Source organism: Glycine soja, chromosome 10 (genome assembly GCF_004193775.1).
Source record: "Glycine soja cultivar W05 chromosome 10, ASM419377v2, whole genome shotgun sequence".
Taxonomy (NCBI): Eukaryota; Viridiplantae; Streptophyta; class Magnoliopsida; order Fabales; family Fabaceae; genus Glycine; species Glycine soja.
The window spans coordinates 37,303,322-37,318,682 of record NC_041011.1 but is presented as its reverse complement, the minus strand read 5'-3'; the positions used below and the strand labels follow the sequence as shown (position 1 = coordinate 37,318,682).

The 15,361-nt window shown below is 33.9% G+C and overlaps 2 protein-coding genes and 1 pseudogene across 2 annotated transcripts; 2 read left to right on the top strand and 1 right to left on the bottom strand.

Moving 5' to 3' along the window:
• Window positions 1-5,056: 5,056 nt before the first annotated feature.
• LOC114369768 (histone H4) lies at window positions 5,057-5,604 on the top strand. Its single transcript, XM_028327020.1, has one exon. It carries the CDS (start codon window positions 5,069-5,071, stop codon window positions 5,378-5,380), a length of 312 nt encoding a protein of 103 aa, XP_028182821.1. The 5' UTR covers window positions 5,057-5,068; the 3' UTR covers window positions 5,381-5,604.
• A 562-nt stretch (window positions 5,605-6,166) lies between these two features.
• Window positions 6,167-9,046, top strand: LOC114369767 (zinc finger MYM-type protein 1-like). Its single transcript, XM_028327019.1, has 2 exons — window positions 6,167-7,399; window positions 7,484-9,046. Exons 1-2 carry the CDS (start codon window positions 6,492-6,494, stop codon window positions 8,946-8,948), a joined length of 2,373 nt encoding a protein of 790 aa, XP_028182820.1. The 5' UTR covers window positions 6,167-6,491; the 3' UTR covers window positions 8,949-9,046.
• A 456-nt stretch (window positions 9,047-9,502) lies between these two features.
• On the bottom strand, window positions 9,503-13,217 carry LOC114371722 (annotated as a pseudogene).
• Between the last annotated feature and the right edge of the window lie 2,144 nt (window positions 13,218-15,361).

Sequence of the window (15,361 nt, the reverse complement as noted above, 5' to 3'; positions counted from 1 at the left end):
TAATAATTATAATTAAATGATGTAATATATTAATATTAGTAGTTATTTTACTTTCAGTTAAGTGTTGTGTAGTGGAAAAGTGGAAACTGTCTCCACTTCCTAATTATTAGGGAGGTAGTTATTGGAAACTATTATTTATTGTAATTGGTATTCTGAAATGAATTTAAGCAAATATTCAGTAAAGATTTTCCCTAGTCTTTGTCCCCTTTCTTAGGAGAATGTTCCACTCAACTTGGAACAATTTCAACAAACTGCCAACCACTTAACAGATCTCTGATGCCATCCCCTTCTCACTGCCTCCACCGCAACTACCACCACAATGGAAAACATGAAGACCAGAGAGGGATTAGATCCAGATCCCCATCTCTTTGCTCAACCCAACCTACAAAAAGAAACCCAAACCATAGAACCCAAAACAAATCAATAATGTTGTCTTGGATGGTGGACCCAAAAATGGTTTTGGAAGGCTTCACAACATCGTCAAAGTGAGTAACCATTGCTATCTTGTTTGGTTGTTTTCTTGCAGAGTTGCAATGGTTTGTGAAGGTAACATCCGAAAATAGATAAGATTTGTGGCAAGGAAAGCACATGGACTGAAGCGACAAGAAATTGATGGCGATGGAGAACGGGCGATGACGACTGTGGTATTCGTGTGATGAGTAATCGAAGATCCAACCGTGGTTGTCCTTTGTGACCTCAGAAGCGTCGAATCTTACGAGGTTGGGCCTAATGTCCGTGTGGGAGGAGTGAGGGGGCGCATAGGACATGCGTTGGATGCGGAGTGAGACCCACACGAGGAAGAGGAAGACGACAAGGACGAAGGGGATGGAATGGGGCCTCTACAGGAACCACGTCACCACCGACGAGGGACAGATTTGCTGCTAATGCAATGACGCCGTTTGTGATGCAAGCTCCATTGGAGCTTGTAGGCCTAGAATCTTCTTCATCAATGGATTCCTTTGCTCCTTGGAAGATGAATGGTAGCGGAATGGAGAAAGGGAGAGAGAGAGGAGACGCCACTTCAAGGAGAAGATGAGTCTAGAAGAAGCTCACCACCATAGGAGGCCATGGATAAGAGCTTGGAGGAAGAAAGAGATGAATGAAGGGAGAGGGAGAGAAGAGCACGAAATTTTGTGCTCTAAAAGAGCTCTGAAATCTGAAGTTAATATTCAAATGATCAAAGTTGAAAAAAATGCACACACATGACCTCTATTTATAGCCTAAGTGTCACACAAAATTGGAGGGAAATTCAAATTTCACTTGAATTTGAAATTGAATTTGTGGAGCCAAACTTTGGAGCCAAAATTTCACTAATTATGATTAGTGAATTTTAGTTATGGTTCAACCCACTAATCCAAGATCAATTCCAAGATTCTCCACTAAGTGTGCTTAGGTGTCATGAGGCATGAAAAGCATGAAGGACATGCACAAAGTGTGACTATATGATGTGGCAATGGGGTGTAGTAAGCAAATGCTCACCTCCCCCTCTAAAATTTAATTGGATTGGGCTTCTACCAATTCAATTAAATTTATTTCCAACCACACACATCAAATATCCACTTAGTGCATGTGAAATTACAAAACTACCCCTAATACAAAAACTAGTCTAGGCGCCCCAAAATACAAGGGCTGAAAAATCCTATATTTCTAGGGTACCCTACCTACATTATGGAGCCCTAAACACAAGGCCCAAAAATAATGAAACCTTAATCTAATATTTACAAAGATAAGTGGGCTCGTACTTAGCCCATGGGCCCGAAATCTACCCTAAGGTTCATAAGAACCCTAGGGCCTTCTCTTGCATCTCTGGCCCAATCTACTTGGAGTTTTTCTATCCAATGCCCTTGCGGGATAGGATTGCATCAGTTTGTGTGTCTCAATACCCAATTATTCTCCCCGGTGGCGATGTCATTATGTTGCTACTGTTCATCTCTCTTTCGACTATCATCCTCTTCACTTGCAGATTTCAAATTGGATGAGGGAGAGTATAGGTGACATGGGACAAATAAGGAGGTGCACAATTTCGATAAAGGAAAAAAAAGATATATTTGGAAAAAATAATTATGGAATAGATGAAGGAAAAATTGCAAATTTGGTTCCCTATTTGTCCCAAATTTATAATTTTGGTCCTTCTATAATTTAATTCACGAATTTAGTCCACCAGTTTAGTTTTTTCAATCCAGTTATTTTAGTTCCTAATCCCGAAATTGGACATTGACTACTACTTGCCAACGTTGACCGTTACGTGTCACATTTTTATTGGACGTTGACTGCCACATGTTACGCGTTTATTGGATGTTAATTTTTTACACCTAAAGAATGTCAACCTCCAAGAAAATCACGACAGATGGCGATCAAAGTAAGCAATTAAATAGTTAATGTCTAATTTTGGGGTTGAGGACTGAACTAACAAGATTACAAAAAAACAGGAGAATTAAATTAGTAAATAATGGGGGGATCAAAATCAAACTCTTAGACAAATAAATAGATCAAATTTACAATTTTGCAAATAAATAAAAGGAATTGCATAAGCAAGAATTGAGAGTGTTTAGCAACAGTCAATTTCTTTTACTTCAAATAATAAATATTTTTATGAACATAAAATATAGACTTTAGTTGTTTTATATTCAGACTGACAAACGCCCTATTGTTTATGCTTTCGCATGTAACTTTTACGTTTTATTTTACTTATTAATATTTGTGTTATGTTTTTTCTTTAATATCCATCCAATGTAGCATAATTATATATACTACTTTGTTATCTTTGACTTTTACTTAAAATACATAAGCTTTTATCAACTTAAGAAAAAAAACTTACAAGATAATCAGTTAATTGATTGTCATGCTTTCTTTTTATGCTTGATTTAAAGTAAAGTTTAACATTTAGAGAATAATGTAAATTAAAATGTCAACAAAAAAAAAAGATAATAAAGTGACACACAAGTTAGCTGGCTTAGCTTTCATTTTAAGGGAAAGATATTGGGCACGAGAAGTCCCTTATTAGTTGGATCTATTGGTTGCATTTGAAGTATAACATTTTTCTTTTCCAAAAAAATAACCAATCCCTTATTAGTTGGACCGAATGGCATACTTCCTTTTTATACTTGCTCTAAAAATAAAGTTTAATATTTATAGAGTAATACAAAATTAAAATGTCAACAAAGATGTGTTTGTAAATAATAAATCATTCAATTCAATCCAGTTCTATCTGCAAGAAGAAAAATGTTTATTAAATTCGTGGTACAATCAATTCCCACTTATACCAAGGGGTGTTTTGAGTCATCACAAATAATGTATAGGAAGATTGAGAGTCGTACAACAAAAATTCATTGGGATGGAAACATTTTAAGGAAGGGTGATTCATTGGTTATGTTAGACTAAGGTTTTGATATGTTAACGCTTTTGATAAGTTATTTTAGCCGAACGGTGGAGTCTCATTTTGAATAAAAATCTTTGCTGGTTAGAATATATAAGGCTTAATATTATCCATGTGGAAATCCTTTGAATGCATCTAAAGACTATAAAGCATGCTATCCTTGGTTAAGTATACATGCGACACATTTGATAATGGAGGCACTTGGAGATTGTGTGAATGTTACTTGGGATAGGTGGATCCCAAATCTCCAAGGATTTCAACTTCCCTTTTTGGCTATTAATGCCTAGAATTATGATTTGCCTATACTTGATTCCCCTACTTCCAATTATTTAATAATCCTAATTTAATTATCAACTACCAATTCTTCATTCTTAGATTCTATTAACAATTATTGATCGTGGATTGAAAATATTTTTATCTAAATTAACTTCTCAAGTGACCATGTAAGAGATTCATTCTGCAAAAGAGCTTTAGATATAAAGAAGACGGTTAACAAAAATAATTAACCTAATTGGAAGCTTAAAAACAAAGTTTCATCATGTATCTATCATAGTATGAATCTTATTTAACAAAAGTAGTCAACTCAATTATCATATAAGTCTACTGAATAATCATAGTATGATATCATTGTTCAATTAATCAATTTAAGCATACCAAAATAGCGATAAGTTCCAAACAAGTACGAAAACAATATGACAATTTAATTGATTGAATTAGATTAGGAACTCTAATTATAATAAAACCATAAATTAGGGATTTCTCAAATACAAGCTACACCAGAATCCTACTTAAATTTACCTATCCATTACAAGTGTACAACAAAGTGAATTTAAGCCTTTCAATTTTGTGACTTGTTTCTCTAGCCTGGTGTCTCAAATCTCAAATTACATTTTCCCCGTTGTAGAGCCAAAAAATCTCAAATTAACCAAAATATGGGTACAGTTTCTTGTAGAGCGCACTGTATTTTAAATTTTCATTCAAAATTCCCGAATACAACTGAGCTCGCGCCATCGGATTCACATGGCTCCACACAATTATTTCCCCCTCACGTGCTAATAAAATGTGCTTTTCTCACAAACACAATTCCTATTTCCCAACAAAAAAAAAATTAATTACAAATTTTACTTTTTCAACTTTATTATTTTATAAATTTTCTCATCTAAGTTTCCTTTTTGTTTTTGCTGACTTCATCACTTTTAAGTTTTAAGCATTTTATCACTATTGAGGTGTATAAAAAAAGTTAAAAAAAAATAAATAATATTGCTTTGTTGCTAATGTCATGATAAAATGTATAAAAATAAAAAATCTAAATGATAAAATTTATAAAATATTAAAAGTTTAATAATAAAATTTGAAAGGTAAAATAAGTAAAATTATGAAAATTAAGTAATATAATTCATAAAAAAAAATTAAGTAATAATAAAGATTTGATGCTAAATTTTGTCAGTAGTTTTTATCCACTAAGTACTAACCCATTCAAATTTTGAAACCTCACGATCTGCGTGAAACCATTTCCGCGAATCAGAATCAAGCATTTTAAATCCAACGGTGTCCATACCCATTCACACGGATCGCTAACAAATCCAAGATTGCCGCATCTATATAAGCCTCTGGATTCTCCCCCCAAAGCTACCAAGTTAGTTTAATTTGAGTGTATATTCAGAGAGAAAAACGAAGAAAACATCGTGAAGCATGTCTGGAAGAGGAAAGGGAGGGAAGGGTCTAGGAAAGGGAGGAGCGAAACGGCACCGTAAGGTTCTGAGGGATAACATTCAGGGAATCACGAAGCCCGCGATTCGGCGTCTGGCGCGACGTGGTGGCGTGAAGCGTATCAGTGGTCTCATCTATGAAGAAACTCGCGGTGTTCTCAAGATCTTCCTCGAGAACGTCATTCGCGACGCTGTCACCTATACTGAGCACGCTCGCCGCAAGACCGTCACTGCTATGGACGTTGTTTACGCTCTCAAGAGGCAGGGCAGGACCCTCTATGGTTTCGGTGGTTAGAGATTTGGGGAGTGGATTAGGGTTTCTCATCAATTTCGTTGTTGATAGTTCTTTAGCTCTTCTTGTTTGCCTTTGAGTTGTAGCTATGAGAAATTTTAATATGTTTATCTGATTAACTTGGATATATATATTTATATCGTGGCCTGGGTAGATTCATTGTTTTCTCGTTATTTTGCTTGTGCCAAACTGAATTTAATTGCAATGTTTGTTCTTTCGGCTAAGTTGAATTTGATTGTTCAATTTAATTTTGAGTCATTGCCCGCGAAATTAAAACGAATGAATCGTGTATTTAATCGGATTTCAATTCATGTTAAACATGATGACAAAGGCATAATAGGTTGGTGTCTTTTGGTGTCAGTCTTCTTTGGTGTAAATCGTCAATTCTTATCTCTGGTTCTACCATGCGGCCAGCAGGGGCATATGCCCGGGCTCAGCTAGGCATTTTTTTTTGTTACAAGCCCAATATTTTTTTATTAGTCTTAAAAAACAAATAAAATTTAAAAAAAAAGAAAGAGGAAAAAGGAAAAAGGAAACGAAAAGTTTCCGTCTCTCCGAATCCAGCAGTGGGCAGTTCCTCCAACTCCCTCCGTCGCCGCCGCCTCCCTCCTCCTCTCCTCTGTGTCTTCTCTTCCCTCCATCGCCGACTCCTTCTATTTCCTCCTCTCCGCGCCGTCGTCGCCGTCTTCTCTTCCATAATCCCATAGCAGCCGCAGGTAAGGTAAGTTAGGAAAAATAAAAGTGATTAAGATGGAAAGTGTTTTTGTTTGTTGTGATATTTCCGTGTTCTTTAATTTTTCTTCCATTTTTCAAGTGTGAACAGTGAACTCATAGAGTCATAGTGGACACTTTTTCTTTTTCTTCCCCACTAAGAGCACGTTTATTGAAGAAGAAAAAGTCATATTTTATTCCCTTTTTTTTTTTGCTTTTCTAATATGGAAAAAAGCTTAGAGGAAAAGACTTTTGATTGCTTAAGTTAATAATTTCTTTTTGGTCTTTTGTGTTGCACTACATACATGGTTGCAATTTGCAAAAGAGTTTTCTAATATATCAATTGCAAACACTAAAATTTTCTTTGCTACAATTTTGTAACTATTTTATCTTTATTTCAGATATGAGGAGATTTTTGGTTGATAGAGAAAATATTGAGAATGTGAATGTTGTGCAACCGGAAGCTGAATTAGAACCACCACTTAATAATGTGGTTAATGAGTTTAATCCAAATGAGATTGTGCGTGATCCAGGTCGTAGGAAACAAATTAATGAGTATGCTCCGGATATTCAAGACCAAGTGAGGAGGGCATATATATTGAAGGGTCCAATGCAACCAGATTTGTCAAACTTTCCTCGTACTCAATTTGGAAGTGTTAAAAGAGCATTTAGTAAATCATGGTATAAGAATTATACATGGTTAGAATACAGTGAGATAAAGGATGCAGCTTATTGTTTTTATTGTTTTCTATTTAAGCAACCCGGGAGGGCCGAGCACTTTGGTTTTGAAGTCTTCACTAAAAGCGGATATAGAGATTGGAAGCATGCATCTCAAGGCTTGAAAGGTCATGTTGGTAGTCATAATAGTTTGCACAACTCATGTGTCAAGCACTACAATGATTATAATAATCAAAGACAAAGTGTGACAAGTAAGTTTGCTAAAGCAACCAAGGAATCAGAAGAATTGTATAAGATTCGTTTGACTTGTTCTTTAGATTGTTCAAGATATCTCATAGCACAAGGCATGGCTTTCCGTGGCCATGATGAATCCTCTACTTCGCTAAATAAGGGCAATTTTAGAGAGATGGTAGATTGGGTAAAATCTCAGAATGAACAAGTGAGGGATGCTTTTGACCGTGGTGGAAAAAATTGCAAAATGACTTGCGGTGACATTCAAAAGGAGCTTGCAACGTGTTGTGCACATGAAGTTACCAAGGTGATTATGGAAGAGCTTGGTGATAGACAATTCTCCGTGCTTATTGACGAGTCACGTGATATATCCGTCAAAAAGCAAATGGCGGTGATGTTGAGGTTAGTAGTTGTATTTTCCAATTTCCAATTTTCATTACTTATTACTCTCTATGCCGCCAAGTAAACTGGTTGAATTTGTTTTAGGTTTTTGAATGACAAAGGGAATGTTGTGGAACGATTTATTGCTCTACATCATGTCACAGATACTTCATCTAAGTCATTAAAGGATGCTCTTTATGGTATTCTTGATAAGTACACATTATCTATTTCAAGGATACGAGGGCAAGGATATGATGGAGCTTCAAATATGAGAGGTGAATTTAATGGTTTGCAAAGAAAAATTCTAGATGAAAATCCTTATGCTTTCTATGTCCATTGTTATGCTCACCGTTTGCAATTGGTTGTTGTGTCTGTTACTAGTAGTTGCTCATCTATTCATGATTTCTTTGAGTACATCACCTTGATTGTGAATACAACAAGTGCATCTTGTAAGAGGAGGGATGCTTTGACAGAGGCACAACACAAAGATATTTTAAATAAACTTGAGAGTGGTGAGATATCTAGAGGAAGGGGCTTACACCAATCATCTAGTCTCACTAGACCCGGGGATACTAGATGGGGTTCACATCATACTACATTGCTTCGTTTGGATCAAATGTGGTCCTCCGTGTTAAAGGTGCTTAGTATGGTTGATGAAGATGGACGTGGACCATCTCAAGCAGCAGGTTTGATAGAAAAAATGGAGAGCTTTAAATTTGCTTTTATTTTGAGGTTAATGTTAAAGTTGTTTGGTATCACAAACGAGCTTTCAAATGTATTGCAAAGAAAAGATCTTAATATTGTGAATGCCATGGAATTAGTTGATGTTGTCAAAGCTCGGTTGGGCACAATGAGAGAGAGTGGCTGGAATAATTTTTTTGCCGATGTCCAAGGATTTTGTGTAGCTAAAAGTATTCCGGTACCAAATATGGATGACGAAATACCGGTTCGGGGTCGTTCAAGAGCAGAAGGGAGGACTATCACTAATCTTCATCATTACCGTGCAAAGATTTTTTATGTTGCTATTGATAAAATATGTGTGGAGATAGATCACCGCTTTAGTGAAGGAAGTAACATTATACTTGATTGCTTCTCATGTCTTGACCCCAAGAACTCTTTCTCCAAGTTTGATGTTGATAAGCTTGCTCGTCTTGCTGATATTTATCATGCACACTTTTCTGATGATGACCGAGGAACAATTAGGGATCAACTTGAAACTTATGTGCTTCAAGTGAGAAGAAATGCTTCTTTTTCCACTTGTGAAGATGTTCAAAGTTTGGCTATGAAGATGGTTCAAACTGAGAAACATTTGGTATTTCCATTGGTTTATAAACTTATTGAGCTAGCTTTGATATTGCCGGTGTCGACAGCATCCGTTGAAAGAGCTTTTTCATCAATGAAGATTATCAAGTCTAAATTGCGCAATAAGATCAACGATGTGTGGTTCAATGACTTGATGGTATGTTACACCGAGCGGGAGATATTCAAGTCGCTTGATGATATTGATATTATTCGAACATTTACCGCAAAGAAGTCTCGGAAAGGACACTTGCCTCGTAATTTTATTTAACCCGCTATTGTAAGATTATGTTTATCTCTTTTATTTTAAACTATATTTTTGTTGACAAAATGACGAGTCTCTTTTATTTTGATTGATTACTATTTACATATTATATACAATGTGAATTTGCTATCTTTAAATTTTTGCCCAGGCTTTATAATTTTTCTGGCTCCGCCACTGCCAGTGAGTGACCTTGTCGATCCACCAAGACAAGTAAAGCCCTACAAAAGCCAAACATTGATTGATATAGGGTATGTTTGGGTAAGCTTGTCTTGAAGCACTTTTAGGAAAAGAAAATGAGAAGAAATAAATGAGATGAATTTCTCCATAATTTAAAATGAGTTTTTTATTGGCTAACTGTTCACTAATTTTATCTTGGTGGACTCATTGGCTTTCCATATTGCCACCCGCGAATTAAAACTGAGATAGAGATATATTTAAAGCCAAGGCCTTGAAAATTTTATCTCAGTAGAAATAATTAGATCTCATTATTTTTCAGACACAAGACCATTAGCAGCTAAAAAATATTTTCATGTCAAATTTTGACTTGAATTAAAAGAATTCTATGTTTGGGATGGATGAAAGCTATTTGCATCTGCAATGAGTTGCGTGTGGACAAATCTATCTTGCAAGAAAACCAAACAAACTTAGACCCCAAACATACTTGCAATTGCAACATTTTCAGGTTTTATTATTTTAAACATTACAGAAACGTAAGTTATAAGGTTATAGAAATACCTCTCAAACAGATTGAGCGAAGCAGCCGTTTAACTCTAGTTGAATAAAGTACAAAGGGAACTACAGACAGAGAAAGGCAAGAAAATATCCTTAATTAGCAATGCTTAATCAGTAACTAAGAAAGCTAAATGTCTGGCAGAAAGGTCTAAAACACTAAAATGACTAGTCTTGTGCCAAAACATGATAGGCAGAACAGAAGAAGATAAAACTAAAAGTACAGAAGTCCAGCTCGTGTTGAAAGAAAAATTGTCCAGACATCTAAAGATTTGAACAAGTTACAGTTTACAGAATAACAATTTGTTTCACTGTACTACACCAAATACAATTAGTAAAATAAAAAGCAAAGCCAAAGTGAAACCCCAACAATCATTAACTACCAGTTGATGAATACTTCATATCTCATTGAACCTAAAAACAAAAAGTAAGGGTATAATTTATTGTAAATTTTTTTGGCATGGTCAACAAGATAATGAAAACACTTGGTAATTTGGATATTGTGCATAAAAGATAGTTGCAGAAGATGGTGCCTCACCGGATTTCTAAGGGAGAAGGATAGCTAATCAGCAACAAATGATTGACAGTCTAATTGTTAGTAGTAAAACAAAGACCACCTGTTCCACATGTCAGCGCATCCATTTATTTCACATTTAATAATCTTCCTGCTCAAGCCCACCACGTTGTGCTTCCTCAGCTTCTTCATTCCACCATTTTTCGATTTCGAAATTTCAATTTGAAACTAGTTAAGTATCCGTGCATACGCACGGATAAGCCTGAAAATTATATTTACAGTATAATTTTAGACATATAGTTATAACATTGGACAATATTATGATGTATTTAATTGGAAATTAACAAAACGAGGACAAAAATGAATATAAGTTAAATTTTTTTATGATCAACACGATGTAACTGATTTGAAGGTAAAACAAAATAAAACAGCTATTTTATAATAATTTATCAGCTAACAAAGTATTCATATTTTAAAAAATAAATTTTGACCACAATAGAACTTGTCTATTTACAAAAATTGACATAACCAAAGATAATATTGTATTGAATTTATAAACATGATCAAAACAAAATATAATTGACTGTTGGATAAAGAAATTCAAAGATAATCTCGTTCTTCCTCAGTTCTCAAAACTAATAACTTGATACATAAATAACCATTTAAGCAGATTAATATGTACCCAATATTATTATACAATGTTGTAACAAATTTGACAGTAATCTTGTGACACGATGAAAGCCACTTCATTCTTAGCCTCACATAACGATGTACATAACACACTTATTTTCCATGTTCAATGTGTCCAACATTATGCATATTATCAATTGAAATAGAACAACCAACCAATACATAAAGGGTAATGGTATTGATAACATTGCAGCACAAATAATTTGTTGCAACAATCTTTCTGACGGTATTCAAAACCAGTGGTGATCCAAAATATTTTCCAAAATGACATTCATTATACCATAAAGTACTGAATTCAATCACTTTCAAGGTGTTGCTGAATGAATATAAAGTAACTTGCAGTAGCTTGGTAAGTTACTTAGCAATATACTTAATCAGTTCAAAAGTAATTTTATTTGTCTATTTTTTAAATTCTTCCCTTTCTCATATTAAGTTATTGTAAATTTCAGAATGTTCCAAGTAGCATGTATTACTTTATGAAAGAGAAAAGGTTCAGTGACTTGGTTTTGGAAGATGGTTCGGAATACTGCATCGTTTACAATGACTTGAGAAAGACAACAAAAATTGACTCTGGATGGAGAGTTTTTTCACAATCACAAGCATGGAGGTTATCTTTGAATTTCCTGATCCAACAGTAAATTATGGTTTATTTTGGTTATGTTTATAAATTCAGTACAATGTTATATTTGGTTATGTCAATTTTTGTAAATAGACAAGTTCTATTGTCGTCGGAAATTTCCTACAAACAATATTTCTAAATATGAATACTTTGTTAGCTGATAGTTTATTATAAAATATCTGCTTTATTTTTCTTTACCTTCAAATCAGTTAAGTGTTGATCATAATTTTTTTTAGCTTGTATTCATTTTTGTTCTCATTTTGTTAGTTTCCAATTGAATACATCATAATACAATCCAATATTATAACTATATATATAAAACTATATTGTAAATATAATTTTTCGGCTTACCTAACTATACGCACGGATACTTAACTAGTTCCTAGTTATGAGAACCATCATCATGATCTCAAAACTAATAACTAGATTGATCTTGCCTTAGATATTGGCATGCTTTCTATCTGAATAGTGATTACCTCAGTTCTCATTCTGTTTCTTTCTTCCCCAATAAATTAATCATACATATAGAAAATAATAATCTTAATCTCAACCAATGATCTTTAACAAAAAATAATAATAATTGAAAGCTTACCAATGAGAAAAATGGTCAACATTAGAGCAAGTGTAACTTGAACAGAACAACCATATCGCAAGTGCAAGGGACTTTGAAACTGTCTTTGGCTCTGGCATATACCAATGTGCTCAAAACGCTGCAGAGTACAAAAAACTGATTGTAAGCAAAGAAAAATAGAAGAAAAAGTTCCTATCTTATGAATTTATTCATCTAACCTGATTGAACATACAAACTGCTCGCATAGCCTGAGGATACTCTTCAAACTTTTGTTTCCAAAATAGATTTCTGAATCCTTTTTCTTTAGGGGTGGCGTCAACAGTCCATGTAGGTTTATCTCTCTGCTCACCTTCATCAGCAATTGCAATTTTTAAAACACCATAATTAGGCGTAGTCCATGTCTTTCTTGTACTAGTTATTCTATCTGTTTGAGAAACTACATCATCATTACTTCTAGAAGCGGCATCTGCTTTTATTTCTATCACATAATCCGTATCCTTGCTAACAGAAATGACATCCTTAGAAGACTTTTCACTAACAGATATATCCCGGTTGCAGAAAGTGTTTATATCAACAATCTTATCTTCTTTCTTGGCTTGTGTTACCTCCATGCATTCATCGTTAGTGCTTTGTGTGGTCTGACAAGCTCCAGATAGAAAGGCAGCCAGATCATCTCGCTCTTCTTCATCAAGGTTTACCCACCAAAGTGGTAGCTTACCTTCCTAAATGTAAGATTCCCTCAGTGTTGCTTCATCCTGGGTAATTTGGCTTTCAATGGCAGAAATAAACTGCCTATGCCTAGTGGATGTATTGTCATCACCGTGATGTTGGTAGCTTAGTTTGACGGCTTTATCAAATTCTTCCAACTGTTTCAGCATGTTCAAAACACAATAAGGAGCATACTCTTTGAAATCCTAAGTTTTTTGTTGCATATATATATATATATATATATATATATATGTGTGTGTGTGTGTGTGTGTGTGTGTGTTTTCAATGGAGGATACAAAAGAAGAGGAATTTGATATTAACTTTTAATACCTGCCATTTTGTGGTACCTAAAGGAGTTTGCAGCTCTCTGCATAGTTCATTTAATTCCTCAGGAGTTGACCTATCTCTCTTCTCTCTCAACCATGCTCTGTACGCAGATTCCATTCTGGATAAAAAGAAACATGAAACTTATGCAAGACAGATATGACATAGTCTAATATAGTACTTATACACTATAGTGCATTGAGGACATGACCAACTCACCAATACAAGGGATACATATATATATATATCGGTATAACTTTGACAATTATTACATTATTTTTATAACTTGATCTAAAATGAGATTTTTATTTATTCAACCGTTAAATTATATCTATATATTATCAAAATTATTTATGTCAAATTTTGTCAAAATTGAACAATAATAAGAATGTAATCAAATGATCCATATTTTTCTATATTTTTAAATGTTTATATTACGTTGATTTTAGTCTGTATGAACGAGGTAACAAATGATTTTTGGATTAATATAAAATTTTGATTATCTGTTATATAGAAATTGTGTAAGATAAAAATTATGCCCTTTTTCATAGAACAAATGATTTGCTCATCATTGTTTGTGTGTTTTGGAATATTTCAAATATTATCAATAAACCAATTGAATTTATCATTGATAGCTTCTCTACTAAGGTAGTGAAACTCATTTGTAAGTACTGACAATTCTTGATTGTCGAACTTCATTTTGTGTTTTATATTTTGGTAGGAGACCATAGAGGGCTCATCTTGTTGAATTCCTGCAAAGAGAAAGAATATCAACAACAACATTCTTAGCTCCTTTTATATGTTCAGAATTTATCTTTATTCCATTATGATAAACATATTCTTGGAATAAAAGCCATCTTTTGTGAGGTTTTTTCATCAGTATTTATTTGTTGGCTACCATAAGCTACTATTGTTTCGCAATTAGTTCTTATGGTGATTTCACTTTTATTAATCAGAAAGAGTTTAAATCCTTCTAGAGCGTTTATCATAGCATTGACTTCATAATCTGTAGAAGTTGAGTATACATGTGGTTTCGTGTGGTATTTTCTTGAGGCATACTTATAGATTTCTTCGTCATGAATTTTTTCATATTTATTTTTCTTTTTCTTTAGGATGACTCTTCATCCTAGCTCGCAACCATCATATTCTATAACTAGATAATCAAAATCTAGTGGGGCAAAGGTGTGCCCTTGAGTTTTTAAAGAAAATATAGAAGTCTTTTATGGCTAGGCAGGTGCTTCAAGGAAAATAAGATCTTCTTAAGACCCAAAGAGTGTGGGTTGTTAGTGATCTTCAGTACTCGGCTTAATATACAAAAAACCTATAAAGTTCTTCTTATTTTTAATTATAAAAAAAGTCTGGGATTCATGATATTCTATATTTTTCTTAAATGAAATAACTTATCGTGTCCACTTGAGGAGTGCTCTCTATCCATCTAAATCGATCTTTCTTTTCGCCTGCTTTGATAATTGTATTTTCTTTAATTATATTTTATTTCTAACAGTAAAACATAATATAATCTAACTTGGAGGCTCTGCCACCTTTCCTGATTTATATTATATTATATTTAGCTTTTTCCAGATTTATATTATATTATATTTAGCTTTATGTCTTTTATATTTACCTTTATTGTCTTTTATCTTTTACTATCTTTTATTTTATTTTATCTTGATCGACTCGATATCTCTTTGGTATCAGAGCCTCTATTTAGCTTTGGATAGACATAGAGATCTTGCTAATATTAACAGTTCTCTTGGAAAATATTCAACAAAAACTCTCGAAGACATTTCTAAACATTTAGAGAGCCTAATAAAAACACAAAATTTGCTTTTAAATAAAGTGCAAATTTTAGAAAACAAGGTCACCGATATTTTGGAACTTCTTAGATCCAAAGACCAACAAATTCATTTCTCTACTAACGATCTCGACAAAATAACAACACAACTATCTAAATTATCTTTAGGTAAGAGTACTAATCAATCCCCAAATAGATTTGTGTTGGCAAAACCAAGAAAATGAGAACTATACCCTTTACAGGAACTTCACAAACAGTTTCAGGACACAACCCTGTAACCGAATCTATAAACGAACATCCTGGAATCTTAGATAGATTATTTAGGAGAACAAACTCCCGAACCAAACAACTGTAACAAATAGTAGACATAGAATCCAATATTGATATTGGGTCAAATTCTAGGATAGACTCACTCAATCCTAGGCAATTATACAACCTAAACTGGCTAAGTTCTAATAGAACTAGTTTA